Raw genomic sequence first — 22883 nt, forward strand, 5'->3', positions numbered from 1 at the left:
TTGAGGCTACGGTCAGGAAAATATAAGTCAGGGAATGACAACTTGGAGGAGTATAATGACAGTACAAGTAAACTTAAGGGGGAAATCTGGAAGGAATAAAGGAGACATGAGATAGCTTTAGCAAATAGGGTTAAGGAGAATCCGAAGAGATTTTATAAATACATTGAGGGCAAAAAACTAATGGAGGGAGAGGAGGGCCCAAGAAAGAGCAATAAGGCTAACTATATGTGGAACTGCAGGAGTTGGGTGAGATCACTATTTACTGTTGAGGACATGAAAAGTAGGGAATCTGGGGAAATAAATTATGATATCTTGAAAAGTGTCCATTGTCAAGAAGAGGAGATGCTGGAGGTCTTAAAACACATAAAGGTAGATAAATCTCCAGCACCTGCTTAGGTATTACCCAGAATTCTGTAGAAGCTGAGGAAGAGATTGCTGGATACAAATATCTTTGACAGCCATGGGTAAGGTGCCAGAAAGCTGGAGGTTGGCTAATGTGGTACCATTATTTAAGAAAAGTTGTAAGAAAAAGCCAGGAAACTACAGACCGGTGGGCCTGACGTTAGTGGTGGCTAAGTTGTTGGAGGGGATTCTGAGGGACAGGATTTACATGTGTTTGGAAAGACAAGGACAGATAAGGGAATTGTGCATGGGAAATCAGGTCTCACTAACTTGATTAAGTCCTTTTGCGAGGTGACAAAGAAGATTGATAAAAGCAGAGTGGTATACATCAATATGGACTTCATGAAAGTGTTCATCAAAGTCCTATATGCAAGATTGGTTAGCAAGGTTAGACCACCAGGAATACAGGTGGAGCTAGCCAATTGGGTGAAAAATTGGCTTTAATGTAGGGGACACTGGGTGGTGGTAGAGGGATGTTTCTCGGAATGGAGGCAATCGGTGCTGGTTGCTTTTGGCACACTTGTCTTCTTCGTCAGTGAATGGAGTATAGGAGTTGGGAGGGTATGGTGTGACTGTCCAGGACATTAATCAGACTGCTTTTGGACTACTGCATTCAAGTCTGGCCTCCATGCTATAGGAAAGATGTTTTAAAACTTGCAAGGGTTCAGAAATGATCTAGAAGGGTGTTGCCAGGCTTGGAGTGTTTGAGCTCAAGAGAGAGCCTGAATAAGTTTGGGCTTTTTTTTACCTGGATTGGAGGTTGAGGGGGGAACCTTCATAGAGGTTCATAAAATCATGAGGTGCATGGATAGGATAAACAGCCAAGGTCTTTTTCCCAGGGTAGGGGAATCCAAAAGTAAAGAGTACTTGAGTAAAGGTGAGAGGAGAAAGATTTAAAAGAAACCCGAAGGGTAACTTTCTCATGCACATGCTTTTGTGTGTATGGACTGGGCTGCCAGATGAGGTGTTGGAGATTAAAAAGGGATCTACGTGGGTACATGACTAGGAAGTGTTTAGAGGGAAATGCTGTTTGCATGCAAAGGGACAGTTAGAAAGCGAGAGACCTTTAAAAGTGAGACGGAATATTTTTGATATTGTGAACAGTAAGGCTGTCGGGTGCAGGTAATGATGGATATTTGGACCCCTTGCTGTGATATTTGTATCCCTAACAGCCATGGGTGAGGTGCTGGAAGCCTGATGGTTGGCTAATGTGGTGCCATTATTTAAGAAAAGTTGTAAAGAAAAGCCAGGAAACTATAGACGGTTGGGCCTGACATTAGCGGTGGGTAAGTTGTTGAAGGGGATTCTGATAAACAGGATTTACATGCGTTTGGAAAGGCAAGGACTGAGTAGGGATAGGCAACATGGCTTTGGGCATGGGAAATCATGTATCACTAACTTGATTAAGTTCTTTTAAGAGGGCTATGGGTCAAATGCTGGCTAATGGGACTGGATGGTGTAGGATTTCTGGTCAGTGTGGATGAGTTGGACCGAAGGGTCTCCTTCCATGCTGTACAGCTCTCTGACTCTATGTGGACGACACTGGTCTCTGCAGGAGACAAGAAGGAAAATGAGTTGTGAAATAGTAAGAGAGGTTTGGGCATTGTAAGAATGTATGGCAGAGGAGCACAACACTTGATGATGAATCTTACTTGTTTGCTTGCACATGGAGGTTTTGGCATCATCACATCAACAGTCAGAATGAAGATTCTGTCTTCATTGGAGGGTGAATACACAAATGTGAGTTGCACCACCATCTATCTTGGCTCTCTCTGCTCTTTTATGTGATGTTTTCACCTGGAATGAGACAAAGAGAAGGACTGAGAGAGATGGCAGTGGTTGGCCCAGCAGTGAGTTCAGGTGGAGGAAAGGCAGTTATGTGTCCAAAGTTAGTAGGGTAGGAGCTTTGGATGATGTGAGTGGGTGTAAGAAAACATTGCATGCAATAATGAGAGTGCTAGACCATGAACCTTGGTGAGAAATGAGTACAGTGGTAGAGGTAGAGTGTGAGCTAGTAGTGGCACATACTCTCATCAAATGCATAAGGTTAGTAACCTTGTTCAATAATTAGTGAATGTTCCTCCAGTTCATCAACACTGCAGTGACTCTGGTAGCATCTGCAGATACCATGGTGCCAATGTCTTTTCTGACAGTCTGGAGAAAAGAGGATGACATTCTTCTTCATCACCTCTATCCACCAGAACCTCCAGGTGCCTGTCAGTAAAGTGAGGCTCCAACGTGCCACTATTGGCTATCTCTGAGGCAGTTTTTCCCATACTGCAACTGTACACATAATTCTTGGTTTGCAGCTGTTAACCTGATGCGCGGCTGGGAAGTAAACTTGGCTCCAGCATTGGGTATCCTGGAAGTTTCCAGAAGTGATGGGTACTTCCATTGCTGGAAAAAGCAAGTTGCGTCATGGAGGTGTGGTATATCCTTAAATGAGGTAAATTGTAAAAATACATGTTTGCATTTTTCACTGAGAGAAACCCTCCATGAAACTCCATAAACTTGACACTTGGCTGATTATTGATAAAATTCAGCTCCATGTATTTTCCAGTCAGGTTGCACAATCATCTACAAAGCACATTCTCATCCAGTACGTACAATTCCAGTGGATTTAACATAAATCCAGGAACTACAAGGCATCAGTAGTTCATCAGAAAATCTTGATGAAATACGAAGTTAAAAATCACACAACACCAGGCTATAGTCCAACAGGTTTAATTGGAAGCACACTAGCTTTTGGAGCATTGCTCTTTCATCAGGTGATAGTGGAGGGCTCGAACCTAAAACACAGAATTTATAGCAAAAATTTACAGTGTGATGTAATTGAAATTATACATTGAAAAATATCTTGATTGTCTGTTGAGTCTTTCATCTGTTTGAATACCATGATAGTTTCACTTCTTTCATGTGTAAATCACAAAACCATTTTTTAAAAAGTTGCATTCTCAGGTTAGCTGTAACAATGGGTGATAGCTAGACAATATTTGTCTATAAATATAAATTTTTGCTATAAATTCTGTGTTTTAGGTTCGAGCCCTCCACTATCACCTGATGAAAGAGCAACGCTCCAAAAACTAGTGTGCTTCCAATTAAACCTGTTGGACTATAGCCTGGTGTTGAAAAATGTGGTGCTGGAAAAACACAAAAGGCCAGGCAGCATCCGAGGAGCAGGAGAATAACCTGGTGTTGTGTGATTTTTAACTTTGTACATCCCAGTCCAACACTGGCATCTCCAAAATTGATGAAATACAGTAGCTGTCTCATGAAGTTAACATTAACTTCAATTTCCCCCAATTGGAAAAGGTGTCATATAACTAGGGAATCATTTTAAAATCTGAGCACAAATGGTGGATCACAAAATAAATCAAGTTGCATAAAATTATTTATTTTCTTGTCTCAGACCCACCACCAGGTATCCAATTGCTTTTTAAAAAGAAAATTTCAATCACTTTACCCTCTACTGTTCTGTATGTTATTCACCCTACTGATAAACAATGTATTGCCATCAGTTCTCTCGTTTGACCTTATTCATCCTTTGTGGATTAGTTTGAAGTAACTTTCCAGATTTACTTTTCCACATGGTTTGCTACCGTTTTTTTAATTTCATAAGTTCAACACAGTCACTTACTTCTGTTTGGAAGCACATATTTTGACAAGGAAGTTTCTAACTATGTGGGAGTGAAGTGAACGAAATGCTTAGAAATGTGTGGCTCAACCATCTCCTACCTCAAAAAGGCTGGATGACTTTACCAAATTAGAAACAGAAAATCAGACTGGTCAGCTGAGAGATGTGGAGCTGGATTATCCTTAACAGAACATAGTAAGAAGCTGCCGGAAATGCTAAACAATTTTATCACCTAGCAAGGAGGGTCCTGCTGCTCCCAGTCGGGGAATGAAGCAGTGTATCTATAATAATGATAAACTCACATTGCATCCGCACATCTGTGAACTATTTTCCACAATACCAAAGCCAATGATATGCCTCATACCAACGATAACTTTGTATTCCATTACATGCTCCATCATAATTTACTTATTTTTGCTTCATCCTTATTTTTTCCTACGTACTTATTATTTCCTTCCTGTATTTCGATAAAAGATCTTCAATGGAAGTTCCAAAGTGCTCAACAGTTTTTGCCACCTGTGAAACATAAAGCCCATTATTAGTTTGAAACCTTTTGAATGGGACAGACTCAGTCCTGGGAAACACAGCATTCCCACCCTGACAAAGCCAAAATCAGAAAAACCAGGTTAGGTCAGACATAGCACACACTTGTTACAGAAGCAAATTGCTTGACACCATGAAATGTCTATATTATCTGCTTTTTATCATTTCAAATGCTTGAACTCAAATTTTCAACCAGCTTTCACTTGGTGGGGACATATTAAGCATTTGTATCGAATTCCTGTCTGCATGAATTAATTTCCTTATTTCATGCCTACAGTAGTCTGCCTCCATACCCGAGGGGGATACATTCCCAGACCTAACTGCGGATGGGAGCGAACCCATTCATTTCAATAGGAAATTTACCCTCCTGGCAGCTTTGTGGTCCCTGATTCTGGAATGTTCCCTATAATATATTCGGGCTGCAGTGAAACCGCGGAAAACAATTCCACAGGTACGGCGGTTGGCCTGTATTTCCAAAAGTTATTTTATATATAGCAGCCTGTTGTTTTTTGAAGAAATGAAAATAAGTATGATATTAATCCCTAAGAAAACTGAAAATGTAGGTCTGGAGAAGTGACTGAAAGACATAAGCAAGAGTGTTTGATCAATAGGTCGGCTAGGACGTTTCTCATTTCTGAAATTTCAATGCAGGGTATAGAAGGGTTAATTTTGAGAATGAAAACCAACCTGTGCCATTAAAATTCATTCTGGATGCATTCTGTTTGGCTTTGATGTGTATTTGCTTCATCTGAGGTCAGACTGGATTCTGCTCTCGGACAGTAGGCATCTTTGAATAGGCTATTAGTGAAAATTTCATTTCCAATCAATGAGCTTAGAAAAGTGAACAGGGATTCTGCTGCTCTCCCCCAGAATCTGAGACGTACTAGTCTTAGTCAGATTTTTTAACTATAGCCCACTGAGAATTAAACTGAGTAGCTTTGGCTAGAATGAACTACATGTATCGACATCAGGAACAAATTACATTTATATAGTACCTTTAATGTAACTTAGCAAAGAGCTGCCTAAGGGTATTACTAAATAGTATCTGACACCAAACTAAATAAGAAAATATGAGGACAGGTGATCAGAAACTTTGTTAGAAGAGGTAGATTTTAAGAAGCGTCATAAAAATGGAGAAGACAGTCAGAAGCAGAGAGGTTTTTATATACTGTATTAGAGACGGCACAGTGTTTAAAACTAGAACCTAGTTTTATGAAATGATTAAATTTAAAAACACAATTAGGACATTCTCTTCTCTCTTTGCATTGTGAAACTATACAGGAAAGTGAAAAAATAAAGAAGTTTTTCAAGTTTGGCCTCACTCTGAAAGAAGTTTCCATTACACCTTCCATAACATAATGGAGTCACAGCAGGAGTAGTGCTGAGGAATTGTTTAACTCCAGAGTTTTTAGTCTATCAGGAGGCCCTGTCACACAATGAATTATCCCAATGGCCAGCATGAAAGGATTTCAGTACATGCTGCTCCGAGAATTAGTCTGCACAGTGAAATCTCCCCAGTCTTGACAATCCCATTAAGGAATATTGTACTATTAGAAATCATTACCAAATCGCCACTCGCTGCTAGATCAGGATGTGTTACATTCTTTAATGATAGACCAGAGGACATGCCCAATTTCCTGTGAAATACAGGTGAGAAAAGACAACACATCAACATCCAAGAAAAAAAGGTAACTACCTCATGCTAAAAGTAACAGGGTAATCCATATCTTTCATCTCTTTATTCCATCATCACTGTCAAGGAAAATTAACCTGTAAGTACAGGTACACAATCCTTTATCCAAAATTCTGAAAACCAAAAAACTCAGAAAACTGAATTTTTTTTGTGGAGTGTGGAGCGGCATTTTGGCATGCAAATAGGTGACCGAACTCTACACCCAGGCAAACCACGTCACTCAGATATGACGTGGCAGCGTGGCCCAGCACTGGTAGGCGTCAATTGTGCCTCAGTGCTCATACTACTCACACATGCTTCTGCTATTAGGTAATTTTTTTTGTGAAAATATCATTTATTCCGAAATCTAAAAAAATCTAAATTCTGAAAAACAACCAGCCCTGAGGATTTTGGATAAAGGACTGTGTACCTGTAATTACTGCAAAAATATAGCTTAGAAAAGACTATTTACTAACTGTACCCAGGAAAAAATAGTAAATTCTTGAGAACTTCTGTCATTTGTTCACAAAATCATTCTGTTTCGTTTGCAAGGCAGTTGCCCTAAACAGTTGAATGGAGAAATCAGACAGCAGTCATTAGAAACCACAACAGATATCCTCCTGCTTTTATTCCATCCTCCATTTCTGACATATCATTTCATCAGAACCTAGTTTATCAGCAGCTTCTAACACAAATGGAGCTCAAAATCCTCAGTTTTACTAATGTGCAGACACTGGCTAGTAACTGTAGTAACTGAGATATTTCAACTAAAATGCCTTTTGCCAATAAGTTTCAATCTGATGGAAGGTTTAATTCTGTAGCTTGAATTTTCTCATAGGTGCAGGAAGCCAGAAACCCAAAATATGAGTATATAGAGTGGATCTTTCCAATGACAAACTTAAGCAACAAATTGTAGATTTGGCAAAAATAGACACATTGTAATCTCAAAGTAATCTTACTTATTTCCAAGTGTGGGCTGTTGTACTATTTAAAAACTTCTGGAATTTTTAAAAAGCAATAGTTGACAAATCTGTCCTTACAAAATTAATTTATTAACAACAAGCTAATTCAAACAGCCATCCACAAGTTGCAGGAGAATTGTAGAAAAATATCTCTACTGCAAAACATCAAACAGCCAGCAAATGGTGACCCCTGCTGAAGAAAGTGAGGAACTGACACTGAGTCATGCAGTCACCAAACAATGTAAAATGTGAATGATTACTAATTACATTTTATACCAATGAGTAGAAATAGATGCACTAACACATACACAGATCCAGCTGCAATTAATGTGAATACATTCTCATTTGAAACTACAGCAATAGACACTGATATCTATATATCTCATTTTGTATGAAATAAAATGCCTGTCCTTTCTTTTAAGCTAATGGCCTTATGGTCACTGAATCCTCCTTAACACTTGAGTCTGCAGGAGATACGAGAGACTAAGTGAAGATAAGGCATCTCAACATTTTGAAGTACAGAAAAAAAGTTTGCAGTATGTCAATTTCAAAGAAAAACAAAAGGGCAACATTTTTTGAGGCAGAGATACTGGATGATGAATATTATGAAGGCTGACATATCTACTGTTTGGGAAAAATAAGAAAGATAATTGGAAGAGCATTGAGCAAGATACTATTATCAAACACAGAGAAGAATACTGCAAGAGAGAGGGACAAAGAGAGAGACTGGAGCTCGAGGTTAAAGAAACCAAGTTTACTCTTCTATCATTGTGTGTAAGGAAGGTCCAGGAATAGGTTCTCAGATAGGGAGTGGCAGTATTCAAGTTTTGAGCACATTTAATTGTTGAGCTGAAAGACAATATTTTGTATATAAAAGTAATGTATGTGAAGGATCTAATACCGGATAATGCACTGGCCATATGTGCAGCTCAAATGTATTTTGCCTCCATGTCAGCTGTTCATATAGCTTTCTTATTATTGACAAAATACATGACTGGATTTTAAACTTCACTATTATGGACAATTGGTAGCATCTGATCAGTTACCTAAAACATACACCATCTAAGTTTACCCCATCGAATAACCCTATCATAGCATGAAAAATTAGTTTCAGGCAAATGCCAACTGGGTTCAAAAGTTCAACTTTGCTTAGTTGGGGTTCTAAACTCTCCTAATTATTGGGTCACTCCAACAGAACTCACAATACCGGTTAGCTCTTTTGAAGATTTGCTCCATTAGTATTCCAGGATTGCTGAACGGATTCTTCATGACCGTCTGCAGTCTTTTAAAGTACTCTCCACTTTTCTGTTACATTAGTATTTAGAAACATTTGAAAAAAAAATCAGTAAAGTACATTCCATTTAGAATTCACTAATGCAGGTCATCAACACTCTGCTCACATTGCTTGCTTACTTGATCAAAGAAGAATACACATTGAAATAAAAGTGTCACAAGTTAAAAAATAACTTCCCATCTTCTTCTGATCTGAGGTTTTGGATCTTCATAAACATTTGTTGAAAATATGGATCGAAGTCTAAGATTTTTGGAAATATTACTTTGTAAAAGACTGTCAAGAATTGAAAATGTTTGAGCAGTGGTGCTTTGCTCTCTAATTCTCCTTCAGCAGGAAATGCAGCTTAGGTTGCCTCAAACTGTTTGTATACTTTCCAAGTAGGTTAAAATTCTTTTTGTAGCTGACAGCACATTTTGAAATCAAGAGCTAATTATATGGTAAATCATTGGCAGCAATCATATTTACCACCCAAAGTATTCCACAATTACTTTCAGTGACAACTGGGAGCTCAACTTGCGGAATATCATGTGGATTTGACCCTGTATTCAAGGCACAGTGTATTAAGGCACTAACACACCTTGCTACTACATTAATCACAAAGGACTGAACAGATAAGTGCTAGATTTTCTTTCAATTATTCTGAATAAGGAGATATTTAGCTCATAAACAGCATGTTTGCAGAAAACTCAAAACTGGATCACCCTGACTATCAGGGTATAGTATAAAGGGCTGTTAACGGCAACTCACACATTAAGGAAAACATAATACCAGAAACAAATCTACAATGCAGAAGAACAGTCAAGTTTACACCTATGTAATATTCCATTATTTGGTAGGCTTCTGGTCTTGGTTCTGCAACCAATGGCAATAAAGGATTATGTTTAGGAAAGAAAATCAAGACCACATACATCCAGTTGCCCTTGCGCACCTTATAGTGCTGTGTGCAACAATGGCACTGAGAAAACAGGGACCGATGGACAAGAGATCCATGTACACTGTACTAGATTGTTTTTGGATTCAGCTTCGTCAACTTTGCGGCAGAAATGTACAATCAGAGCTTTGTTTTTAATACTTACACTTCCAGCAAAGGAATAAATGAATTAAACTAAGATTTTCGGGTCCAGAGGGAAACAAGTATATTTGGAAGGAATTGTTTCAGAATGTTTTGAGTGAGTTTAACATTTTTTTCCCCATTGCTATAAATCTCTCTGCTTCAACAGGCAATTGTAAAGCCCTACTTGCTCCCTTTTGTAATGTTGATTTTTAAGAAGTAACTTTTCTAGCCACAACTTTTCTCCCTTCTTACAAATGGAATATGTTTAAAGGCATGTTCAAACACACTTTCTGTTTGTATCATATAGAATGAGAAAGAGAGAGAAAGTGTGATTGGCAAAGACACTTCATACTGGGGCAGCACAGCGGCTCAGTGGTTAGCACTGCTGCCTCACAGCACCAGGGTCCCAGGATTGATTCCAGTCTTGGCAACTGTCTGTGTGGAGTTTGCGTGTTCTCCCTGTGTCTGTGTGGGTTTCCTCCCACGGTCCAAAGATGTGCAGGTCAGGTGGATTGGCCATGCTAAAATGCCCATAGTATTTGGTGCATTAGTCAGAGGGAAATTGGACTGGATGGGTTACTTTTTGGAGGGTTAGTTTGGACTTGTTAGGCTGAAGGGCCTGTTTCCGCACTGTAGGGAATCTAATCTAATGGTGTGATGTCACAGGTGCAGCCACATTTGAGCAGCTGGATCATGATGGTCATATTAAAAGCAATGCCATTTCTCCTGTGCTGGGAACACAATCTCCGATTATTCTACCTTTACAGTCAGGAGACTTAAACCGTACTTTACCATTAATACCCTATAATTAACAAGACATACTACAATATTTTGCATTGAGTAGGTTATATGTTCCTTGATCTACTATTACTATATTATATAAGCAGTTTCAACTTACTTGAATACCAGTTAATGCAATAAACAAGCGGAGAATGTCATTGGTTCCCTCAAAAATACGGAAGATGCGCAAATCTCTCATCACTCTCTCTATACCTGTTTCCTACAGGAACATAAATAGGTAAATCCAGGCACAAAAAGTAATTGCATACCAGGTAAGGATAACATATGCATACTATTTATATATGTAAATTTCAAATCATAGATCTTTTGTATACTAATGAGCATCCTGCAGAGAACAAAGCAGGAACAAGCATTCACAGTATTGTTAATTCTGCAACTAAGGTCATTGTTTCCTCATATAAATCCAAAAACATCTCCAGCTCCACCACAAAAATAGAAAAGAAAATCACATCCTTTACAGTACTTTCCTACATTCCATTCAGCATATACAAATGCAGTAGGCCTTGTAGTCATCCAGAACCATGATCATCATCTACACTACCTGCATATATCCCATGCCTCCTAGAATTTGGATACATTCATCTGTCACATACCAGGCAGCTTCCTGTAGAGAACATGAAAACAAAGCACACACAATATTTGTGCAGTACAGTTTTTTTCAATGATCATTTGCTTTAAGTATTTAGTAGTTTAATTCATTCAGTATTACATTTGAAATAATAATTTCTTCCCATGTTTTCTGCCATTCCCTTCTGCACAGAACTCCCTTCAATTTAATAAGGGCTTGTATACATCTGATTTAAAGGGTTATAAGAATGAACCAGAGAAATAGTACAGAGGATCTGGAATAAGTTCTGCAAGATGGCTCAGTGGTTAGCACTGTTGCCTCATAGTGCCAGGGATTCTCTGGCAAATGACTCATTTTGCAGATTCCCAAAACATATCCACTGTATAGAAAGCACAAGGATTATGATTGAATACCCTCTATTGACCTGACCAAGTGCATCTTCAACAACACCAAACAGCTCATGATTAGACAGGACTCTTCATCAGCATCTCAACCAGCAACTTAAACAATCACCTCCTCCATCTCTGACACATAGTGCTAGCTGTAGTAAGCATCCATAAAATGTAGCAACATGCCAAGGCTCCTTCAAATGCACCTTCCAAATCAATCTCTGTGAGATAACAAGAGTTCAGAGACAGTATATTCCTGTTAGGGTGAAAGGAAAGGCTGATAGGTGTAGGAAATGCTGGATGACGACAGAAATTGAGGTTTTGGTTAAGAAAAAGAAGAAAGCATGTGACGTGCATAGACAGGAGAGATCGAGTGAATCCTTAGAAGAGTATAAAGGCAAATCAGGAGGACAAAAAGGAGACATGAGATAGCTTTGGCAAATAGGGTTAAGGACAATCCAAAGGGTTTTTACAAATACATTAAGGACAAAAGAGTACTATGGAGAGAATAACGCCCCTCAAAGATCAGTAAGGCAGTCTATGTGTAGAGCTGCAAGAGATGGGGAGACATTAAATGAGAATTTTGCATCAGTGTTTACTGTGGAGATGGACATGGAAGTTATAGAAAGTGAGGAAATAAATGTTGACATCTTGAAAAATGGCCATATTACAGAGGAGGAGGTGCTGGATGTTTTGAAATGCATGAACGTGGACCTGATTAGATCCACCTTAGAACTCTGTGGGAAGCTATTGAAATAAATACTGGGCTCCTTGCTGAGCTATTTCTATCATCGATAGTCACAGTTGAGGTACTGGAGGACTGGAGGTTGACTAACGTAGTGTCACTACTTAAGAAAGGTGGTAAGGAAAAGACAGGGAACTATAGACCAGAGAGCTTGATATCTATACTGGGCAAGTTGTTGGAAGGAATCCTAAGGTACAGGATTTACATGTATTTGGAAAGGCAAGGACTGATTAGGTATAGTCAACATGGCTTTGTGTTTGGGAAATCATGTCTCACGAACTTGATTGAGTTTTTTGAAGAAGTAACAAAGAGGATTGATGAGGGCAGAGTGATGGATGTGATCTATGTGGATTTCAGGAAGGCATTCAACAAGGTTCCTGATTGGAGACAGGTTAGCAATGTTAGATCTCATGGAATAGAGGGAGAACTGGCTCAAAGATAGAAGACAGAAGGTGATGGTGGAGGGTTGCTTTTCAAACTGGAGGCCTGTTACCAGTTGTGTGTCACAAGGATCAATGCTGGGTCCACTATCTTTAGTCATTTACATAAATGATTTCGATGTGAACATAAGAGGTATACTTAGTAAGTTTGCAATTGACACTAAAATTGGAAGTGTAATGGATAGCAAAGAAGGTTACCTCAGATTACAATGGGATCTTGATCAGATGGGCCAATGGGCTGATGAGTGGCAGATGGAATTTAATTTAGATAAATGTGAGGTGCTGCATTTTGGGAAAGCAATGCAAATCAGAGCAAGACTTATACACTTAATGGTAAAGTCCTTGGGAGTGTTGCTGAACAAAGAGACCTTGGAGTGTATGTTCAAAGTTCCTTGAAAGTAGAGTCGCAGGTAGATAGAATAGTGAAAAAGGCATTTAGTATGCTTTCCTTTACTGGTCAGAGAACTGAGTATAGGAGTTGGTAGATCATGTTGTGGCTGTAGACTACATTAGTAAGGCCACTTTTGGAATACTGTGTGCAATTCTGGTCTCATTCCTATCGGAAGGATGTTGTGAAACTTGAAACTGTACAGAAAAGATTTACGAGGATGTTACCAGGGTTGAAGGATTGAATCAAAGAGAGAGTCTGAATAGGCTGGGGCTGTTTTCCCTGGAGTATCGGAGGCTGAAGGTCTTATAAGGTCATGAGGGCCATGGGTAGGATAATCAGACAAGGTATTTTTCCTGGGGTGCGCAGTCCAGAACTAGAGGACATGGATTCAGAGTGAAAGGGAAAAGATATAAAAGGGACTTAAGGGGCACTTTTTCACTCAGAGGATGGTGCGTGTATGGAATGAGCTGCCATAGGAAATGATGGAGGCTGGTACAATTGCAGCATTTAAAAGGCATCTGGGTGGGTATATGAATAGGAAGGGTTTAGAGGGATATGGCCCAAGTGCTGGCAAATGGGGCTAGATTGGATTGGGATATCTGGTTGGCAAGGATTAGTTGGACCGAAGGGTCTGTCTCCGTGCTGTAAATCTCTATGGCTCTATGACTCTAGAAGAACTAGGGCTGCAAACACATGGGAACACTACAAACTGTTCAATCCTCTTTCAATGCATAGCACCCTAACTTGGAACTGGATTGCCATTCCCTCACTATCACCGGATCAAAATCCTGGAATGTCATTTCTTAGAGCACTGTAGGTATACTTGCACCAACTGATCTACAACAGTTCAAGATGGCATTGCATCATCACCTTCTCAAGTGTAATTAGGAATGGACTTTTCATTACAAAGATTACCACTTTTTATTTGTTCTTGGTGGGTGAATCCCATTGGAAATGACAATGCTATTGAGTATCCTTAATTGCCCTTGAAAAGGAACTGTTGAGCTATCATCTTGAATCTTGTGGTCCATTTGCAGCAGGTACACCCACATTGCTATTCGAGAGAGAGTTGCAAGAGTCAGAGAAGGAATCATAATATAGTTCCACATCAGGATGGTGTGTAGCTTGAAGAGGAACTTGAAGGTGGTGGTATTCCAATACATTTGAGTTTTTTTTCCTCCCAGATAGTAAAAGTTGCTGATTTGTAAGGTGTCAATGAAGGGGAACTTGATGGGTTACTGAAGTGGATCTTGTATATCATAAGGAACGCTCCTGCCACTCAGTACTGGTGAATGTTGAAGTTGGTGGATATGGTGCTGATCAAGTGAAATCCTTTGTACTAGATGGTGACATGCTTCTTGAGAGTTAGGGGAGCCACATCTGGACAACTGGAGATTATGCCATGCCCCTCCTAACTTTGCTTGTATATGGTAAATGCCACTGACAGTCAACAGGTGAGTCACCCAAAGTAAAATTCCCAGTCTCTAACCTGCTTTGTAGCTAAATTGCTTGGATGGATCATCTTTTAGAATGACAGTCAACAGTGACTCTCAATAAATTAATGATGGGGAATTCAGTGATAATATCCAATCAGATTTCCTACAGTGTGGAAACAGGCCCTTCGGCCCAACAAGTCCACACCGATCCGCCGAAGCACAACCTACCCATACCCCTACATTAACCCCTTACCTAACACTATGGGCAATTTAGCATGGCCAATTCACCTGACCCGCACATCTTTGGACTGTGGGAGGAAACTGGAGCACCCAGAGGAAACCCACACAGACACAGGGAGAACGTGCAAACTCCACACAGTCAGTCAGTCGCCTGAGTCGAGAATTGAACCCGGGTCTCGGGCGCTGTGAGGCAGCAGTGCTAACCACTGTGCCACCCACAAAAATTCATTTGGGATTCGGTTTAACACAAACAGCAACCAGCACATAGAAGTTTTATTCCATTAAAATGAATCTCCTTCGAGCTGGAATTGAACCAGCGACCTAAGGATGTCTCAGTTAACTCTACAGTCCTCCGCTCTACCAGCTGAGCTATCGAAGGAGAACTAACCCATGAAGGAGAATTTACCCATGACTAATCCACCTAACACTATGGACAATTTAGCATGGCCAATTCACCTGACCTGCACATCTTTGGACTGTGGGAGGAAACTGGAGCACCCAGAGGAAACCCACGCAGACACAGGGAGAATGTGCAAACTCCACACAGGCAGTTGCCCAAGCCAGGAATTGAAGCCAGGTCCCTACCACTGTGAGGCAGCAGAGCTAACCACTGAGCCACCATGCCACTCCTGTTAGAGATTATCATTGCCTGACACTTAGGTACACAAAAGTTGTTTTCACTTAGACTAAGTCTAAATATTTTCTCGGTCTTGTTGCGCACAGGCACTGTATGCGTCAGTATCTGCAGAGTTGGAAATACAACAGTGCAATCATCAGGCAACATCTCTTTAAGGTCTGGAGGGAGTCATTCTGGCAAACATAAGTTGAGCCATGTTATTGATCAATAAGTTCTTAAGAGCTTCTGTCACTTTGCTAATGATGAGAGGAGAATGATGAGATGGTAACAGGTCAGATTTCACTTTGCCATGTACTATATTGTCAGAAATTCATCTGGGTGGATTTTCAAATTGTTGGGTAGATGGCAGCATTGTAGCTGTGCTGGAACAACTATTCTAGGTGGTGCAGCTAAAGTATAAGTCTGGAGCACAAGTCTTCAGCGCAATCAGCAAATCATCTTTCTTGTTTAGATTTTTAAAATTGTTTTTTCATGTGAAATCACACTGCAAAACAGTAAGAGTATTCTGCTCTTCCTCTGACTTCCAGAATGCCCCTTAGCTAACTTCTCTGTTCCATTAAGAACATTTCTGGTTCTTGACTGACCCTTTTCACTTCCCAGTGATGTGGCCAAGAAACCCGCTGTACCGAAAACTAAAGACACAAAACATCTACTACTTTATTGCATCATCTTATGCTGTTGTAACATTGCTGGAGATTCATTGTGGTTCAGATTCAATCAAGCAAATAAGTAAGTTCTGTTACTAGGGAGATGGGTAATAACAGTTTGCAACTTGGTCCAATCACAACGGCATTCCTTCTGCCAATACTCACTGAAGCAAAGATCTTGCTAATTGCAGCTTCAATCTGGAATTCACTTGCTCCTGCATCCATATTAGCACTGACTATATAAGCCATCGACTGTAGAAATATACGTGAGCTTTAGTAAAAGCATTATGTTATGATTATTTCATATTTAGTCCTTTTACTTATGTACTTAGAGTTGACTCGATACTCAAAAGAAAAAGAAAACTATTTTTAAATCAAATTAATTCAGTGGGTTGAATTCAAATCTCCTCTAGAATGCTATACAACTGGAGACAAAAGATACAAGGATCAAATTGATACCTGATACAAAAAAGCAATGTATCCTGAGACATAAGTTTGCTAAGGTTCTTTGCGGCTGGTGGTGTGATGTTATAGAGATCTCAGTTGTTAAACAACTTTTCTCCTGCATGCAAGAATGTGTGGTTCTTGATTTATCTAGCTTTTTAAATTTATTCCAAATGAAATGTGTTTTGCAAAGCACCTTTACAGTAGAGCAGACTACCAACATGCACAATAACAACAAAAAAGTGGCAAATGTCTGAAATTACTAAGGAGACATCTGGTAACTTTTATGACCTGTTAGGGCGGCACGGTGGCATAGTGGTTAGCACTGCTGCCTCACAGTGCCTGTAGACCCAGGTTCAATTCCCACCTCAGGCAACTGACTGCGTGGAGTTTGCACATTCTCCCCGTGTCTGCGTGGGTGTTCCGGTTTCCTCCCACAGTCCAAAGATGTGCGGGTTAGGTGAATTGGCCATGTTAAATTGCCCGTATGGGTGGGTTGTGGGTTGCTGTGGACTTGTTGGGCCGAAGGGCCTGTTTCCACACTGTAAGTCTAATCTAAAACCACCAAAGGTTGTTTCACAAGGAAGTTATTACAATCTATAATTTAATCCCAGCAAATCAAATAGTTGTGTAATCAGAAGGTAAATTAATCCTTGGCCAGATAAGATGCATCTCAGCATTTTTAAGGAAATAATAAAAGGATTAATAAAATGGAGGAGGTCTTCCAATCAGGTTTAGCTTGCTTTGAAGGTGTGATAAAGGGATTGGATTCATTTGGATTTCAAACTTCTTCACAAATAATGGGGAGGATTTAATGCTCCATCCACTTGTCCCCATGCCTACCCCCAATGTGGAAAACCTGGAAAACAAGAGGTTAGGGATAGGATCAAACATTCAAAGGCATTCAATGCCTGATTAAGAAGCCTGACATTTGGTCGGGAGATGTCACAAAGAATCATCCCTGCATCTCTGGTTCCCCTGCCTCCCTCTCCAAGATCCCATCCCGCAAGCCCAATTGCTCCCCTCATCTTCCTTTTGCCCTGGAGTCCTTCCTGAACTCTGTTGTTTTGTAGTTGCATTGCCTGCATCTAATAGAATTACTAATGAGCAAAAAGAATTGCAGGCCACTAATTGGTGGTCCTCAATTGTTGACTTCTCCTCTCTCCACGGATTTTGCCTGAGTAACTGAGTATTTTCAGCATTTTCCTTTTCTCCTGCAAATTTTCAGCGTTGTCTTATAAAATTCATAGCATATGGATTATCATTAGCCTGCCATAATATTACTGTTTACTATTGCTATAATTTATTTAATGTTCTCACATAGGTTCTAGATCTCATAGTCTTAGAACCAGCAGCTAAATTTGCAAATGATATAAAGCTAATGAACACCGTAATGCCACATCTAAACACAGTGAGCTGTAGCAACATTTGAATATCCATGTGTATTGAGCAAATATATGAAAGATCAAATCCAGTGGAGAGAATATCACAAGGACAAAAATGTCCAATAAGGAAATAGAAAGAAAGGGAAAGAAAATAGATCATGTGTGTGCTAACAGGATGGTGAAGAAAGTGTTGGTATGCTTGCCTTAATTGGTCAGTGCATTGAGTGTAGCAGTTGGGAGGTCATGCTACAACGGACCAGGACATTGATGAAGACACATTTGGAATGCTGCATTCAATTCTAGTCTCCATGTTATAGGTAAGATGTCGTTAAATTTGAAAAAGCTCAGAAATTATTTACACAATGTTGCTAGGGTTGGAAGATTTGAGCTATAAGGATAGGCTGAATAGGCTAGGGCTATTTTCCTGGAGCATTCCAGGCTGAGGGGTGACCTTATAGAAGTTTGTAAACTCTTGAGGGACAAGGATAGGGTGAATAGCCAAGGTCTTTTCCCAGCGTAGGGGAGTCCAAAACTAGATGTTTAAAATGAGAGGGAAAATATTTAAAAGGGGCCTCAGGGGCAACGTTTTCATGCAGAGGGTGGTGTATATATGTAATGAGCTGCCAGAGGAGGTATTGGAATCTGGGATAATTACAACATTTAAAAGGCAGCTAGATGCATAAATGAATAGGAAGGGTTTAATAGGATAAGGGCCAAATGCGGGCAAATGGAAGTGGATTAATTTCTGAGAAAGGGTCACCGTTCCGAAATGTTAACATTGATTTCTCTCCACAGATGCTGCCAGCCCTGCTGAAATTTTCCAGCAATTTCTGTTTTTGTTTCAAGATTAACTTACAATATCTGGTCATTACGGACGAGTTGGACCGAAGGGTCTGTTTCACTGGTGAACATCTCTGTGACTCTAACCCTGTGGAGCTTGTTGAGTATGAGCTCCCATGATAACAAGCAATAGCCTATCCAGCTAGAATTCATCACCTGAGTCCTTTATAAAGCAGATTATAGGCCCTTCTGTGTTGCTGAGATAGTGTCTCTACCTTCACAACCAAAAGACCTGGGTTCAAGTCCCACCTGCTCCAGAGGTGTACAATAACATCACTGAACAGACTGGTTAGGTAATGTCTTGTTAATTTAATTTTTAAAAAGATTAAGGCAGACCCAGGGATGAGAACCGCCTCGATTTTTGTGTTCAACAATGAATGATGTTGCTTTTTAGCTGGGTTTCCTGAGTTGTTACAATGTGGTAAATAGACAGATTTGGGACAATAGTTGAAGCTCTTGTAATAATATTTGGTGACAGCAAAAACAAAATCAGTTGTTGTCATGTATCAGAAATATCCTACTTATTCTGAAACAAATCCAGAGAAACTCTGCAGCTCTGGCAGCATCTATGGAGAGAGAAACAGTTGATGTTTCAAGTCTACAATGACATCCTCAGAAACAGACATAAACATGTAGTCTGTATTGTGTACCAGTCTGGTCACCAGAGTATGAAAAGGACTTTGCAGATATTGGAGACAGCAATCAGAATGGATTGGATTATGTGGAACAATTGTGTAAATAAAGCATTGTCTCTGAAGAAAAACTGAGCAATGATATGATTGTTCTTTTTATAACTCCAAAGGAACTACATAGTGTGAACCACTGAAAACTGTTCCACCTTTTTCAAGTAGAGGCAGTGAATACCACCTACTTCAAAGGACCATATTAAAAATTAATTTGAGCAAATGGTATTTTAATGAGTGAATGATGAACTTAGACAGCAGGTTCCCTAGATGGATGGTAGTACTAGGGTTGATTCATTTAAATGAAAACTAGATTGATTCTTTCAGAACATGCTAATTTGGCATTTACTATGACTAATTTGATCCAAGATTTATCTATGTGTTACTTGCTTGGGAGAACAAATGACTTACGGTTTTGAAAGCTCTGCAGCATGGAAATTTGACTTGTACTTTCTTTTGAGTCATTTCCAGACTAACTAACAGAGATTAATTATGATAATTAATTAGCTACTTCATTATCATGTTAAGTAGCTACCAGGATGGTAGACAGCAAACGAGGTGGGTCTTCTTCTCCTGTCAAATTATTCCTTTGTTCCCATTATATTTGCAACATTTTTCAGGATAAAAATCTCTAAATAGCAAGAGAAAATGTGCTTCAACTTTCTGATTTTAACACCAGGTGTGACTCTTGCTATTCCAATTGAGATCTGCTAATTCAACAGAATTGGTGATTAAATGTGGGACTTTCCTGTCATTTGTATGCAATCTAGGAACTGGCGAGAGAAATATCATACCTCAGTTACATACTGTAACATGGCCATAGTGGCAACTTTCTCTTGAATGAGACCATATGTGTGAATCTTGCTGCCAAATTGTGTTCGATTAGTAGCATGGTCAACCTGTTAAAACAGTTACAAAAGATAATATAAAGGGTATTGGATAAACAATGATAAACACTGAAGTTAAGTGGAGTTTTTTTGTTCTACTTCAGTTCAAATCAAACCTGATGATTCTACTGTTTTGCAGCTTTTGTTTAATGCAGAAAATAGAAAAAAAATCATTCCAGTAATTGATATAAATGAAGAGATGGCAGGGAGAGAGGAGCCTAGCAATATTGCAATCATGAGGGAAGTGATACTGAGCAAACCGATGGTGCTGTAACAAATACCAAGTGCTGGAGAACCTCAGAAGAGTTTGCGGACAGGAAAAAAACAAAATTATTACTTCAGGTCCAGTGACTAATTTCTGTTTGAGCTGTAAGAAGAGACTGGATAGGCTGGGACTTGTTTCCCTAGAGAAGTCCAAGGGTTAACCTTAGAGGCCTATAAAATCATGAGAGGCATTGATAAGGTAGATCACCAACAGCTTTTCCCCCTTGGTAGGGGAGTCGAAGACTAGAGGACATGAGTATAAGGCAAGGGGGAGAGATACAGTGAGACAATTTTTTCACCCAGTGGGTGATGTCTGGAATGGGCTGCCAGAGGTAGTTGTGGAGACGAGCACAATTTTGTCATTTAAGAAACATTTGGATAGGTACAAGGATGGAGTAGGTATAGGGGGATAGGGACAAAACACAGGCAAATGGGACTAGATCAATTGTGAAATCTGGACAGTATGGCGTAAGGGCCTGTTTCCAAGCTGTAAAACACTATGACTCTTCATCAGAACTGAAAGCAGCTGAGAAATGGTGGCATTTATGCTGATAACAGGGGTGAGAGAAATGAGTGAGTTAAATAGGTGGAGATGGTGCCCAGAGAGAGAGGGACAGCGAGAGAAAGATCAAGAGCGAGTGAGAGAAAGAGTGAGAGAAAGCAAGAGAGCACGAGAAAGAGAGACAAGATAAACTAAAGGGATTGCTGATAAGTCAGAAGGGAAATAAATGCTGAATATCTGCTATTGGGAAGTGTGAATAGTTAAAAATGGGTTGGTTGTGCTGAGAGTAACCCATTCACCTGGGGTGTGGGGTGTGTAATAAACATGGAGAAAGGTGTTTACACTTTGAAATCATTAAAATTAATGTTGAGTCCTGAGGGCTGTAAGTTACCAAGGTAGAGGATGAGGTGTTGGTCCTCCAACTTGCAAATGAGCTTCACTGGAGCACTGCAGTAGGCCTCAGACAGAAACATTGAAATGAGAACACAATGGTGAGTTGAAGTGGCAGGTAACTGGAAGTTCATGGTCATTTTTACAAATGGAGTAGAAATATTCCCCAAAACGGTCACCATGTCTGTGTTTCATCTCCCCAGTGTAGAAGAGACCACAATGTCAGCACCAAATACAGTAAACTAGATTAACTGATGTGCAAGTAAATCACTGTTTCACCTGGAAGGTTTGTCTGGGCCTTGCATAGTGAGAAAGGAGGAGGCAAACATGCAAGCTTTACACCTTCTGTGACAGCACAGGAGGGTGCCATAGTGGCTGTAGGGAAGTGTTGGGAATGGAGGTTATTGCAGAAAATCAAAGCTTACTATAGGGAATAACACATTAGCATTATTAAAAGCTTGTCTGACAGAAAACTACATAAAGGAGTCTTTGTCATTGTCTGATTGGTTGGATGATAAGTGGACTCCTCAAGGATTCTGCGACTCTATGATTCTGTATGCAAGAACTTTCAGAACCGCATACTATGCTGTGGAAAGGATTTAACTAAAATACATACCATTTCTTAGGAGCAATGTATTGAACAGGAAGAGTTGCACTGATCATATTTTCATATGAAATAAAAATATATTATTTCTGAAAATGCTGAACCTGGCTGACTCCATTACTGATATAAATCCACTTAAATCCCACATTATTCATGGAGCCAGACAGTTTGTCCATGATTATAGTCACGAACCATGACTTTTGGAAACCTTGGGTAAACTAAGTTCAAGCAGTCTTACTCTCATTGTGTTTCCAACCTAACTCATATACCCACCTACTCCCCATAACACTTCCATGCCCCCATTCCAATGTCAAAGCACTTTACCCTATACATATTATACATAGTAAGGCTTGACTGAGATCCCAGACTTATAAAAGATTAATGAGAGTGGAAGGCTGCTGAACTGACTTGATAACTTTGCTTGTTTGACATTTTGTCGTTATTAATATGTTGCTCTTTCTGCAATCTCTTTAAATGTCTTAGCGATAATTTGCATAGAAGAAAGAAATAATGAAATACCTAGCTTCTATTATTGATACTTTAATAGTCTGTTTGATTGATAATTCTATAGGGTTCAAGAAATAGCAGTTTTCACAGAATTATCAATGGGTGTCTTTTTATAATTATTTTTACACATGCCAGTGTTCCTATCAGGTCATTGGCTCTGGATATAGTATACATTGGGTGAACGAAAATGAGATGACTTGGGGTATGGAGATGGCATATGGAGTGTCTAACAAAGACTCAGAGAACCAAGGCAGGCCTTCCAGTGAGTCTGTATCAGCCCTTGGAGACTTGCGGTGGCAATTTCTGATCAGCTTCATACAACCACCCCCTCCAATCCCACCCCCACCCCACACCCCTCCTCACCAATCAAACTCTCTCCAATTCCCCATTCCCCCCTCTCCAATCCCCCACACCCTTCTCCTCTCTCAAATCCCAGTCCCCCTCTCTCCAATCCCCCACACCCTTCTCCTCTCTCAAATCCCAGTCCCCCTCTCTCCAATCCTATCTCAAAGTGATATTTGG

At 39.8% G+C, this 22883-nt stretch overlaps 1 protein-coding gene and 1 non-coding gene across 2 annotated transcripts in view; both read right to left on the reverse strand.

Annotated features, from left to right (window-relative positions):
* Nucleotides 1-22883, reverse strand: part of LOC132821718 (very long-chain specific acyl-CoA dehydrogenase, mitochondrial-like) — a 56215-nt gene that overhangs the window by 11557 nt on the left and 21775 nt on the right. Inside the window, exons 8-14 of the mRNA XM_060834425.1 lie at nucleotides 20002-20106; nucleotides 16021-16107; nucleotides 10904-10966; nucleotides 10460-10561; nucleotides 8421-8518; nucleotides 6144-6216; nucleotides 4480-4552 (exon numbers count right to left, since the gene is read on the reverse strand). Coding sequence (XP_060690408.1) covers nucleotides 4480-4552; nucleotides 6144-6216; nucleotides 8421-8518; nucleotides 10460-10561; nucleotides 10904-10966; nucleotides 16021-16107; nucleotides 20002-20106 — 601 coding nt within the window. The remainder of the gene's footprint in view (nucleotides 1-4479; nucleotides 4553-6143; nucleotides 6217-8420; nucleotides 8519-10459; nucleotides 10562-10903; nucleotides 10967-16020; nucleotides 16108-20001; nucleotides 20107-22883) is intronic.
* On the reverse strand, nucleotides 14865-14950 carry trnay-gua (transfer RNA tyrosine (anticodon GUA)). Its single transcript is given in 2 exon segments — nucleotides 14865-14900; nucleotides 14914-14950. It is a non-coding gene; the product is annotated as a tRNA-Tyr (tRNA).

Source organism: Hemiscyllium ocellatum, chromosome 13 (genome assembly GCF_020745735.1).
Source record: "Hemiscyllium ocellatum isolate sHemOce1 chromosome 13, sHemOce1.pat.X.cur, whole genome shotgun sequence".
Taxonomy (NCBI): Eukaryota; Metazoa; Chordata; class Chondrichthyes; order Orectolobiformes; family Hemiscylliidae; genus Hemiscyllium; species Hemiscyllium ocellatum.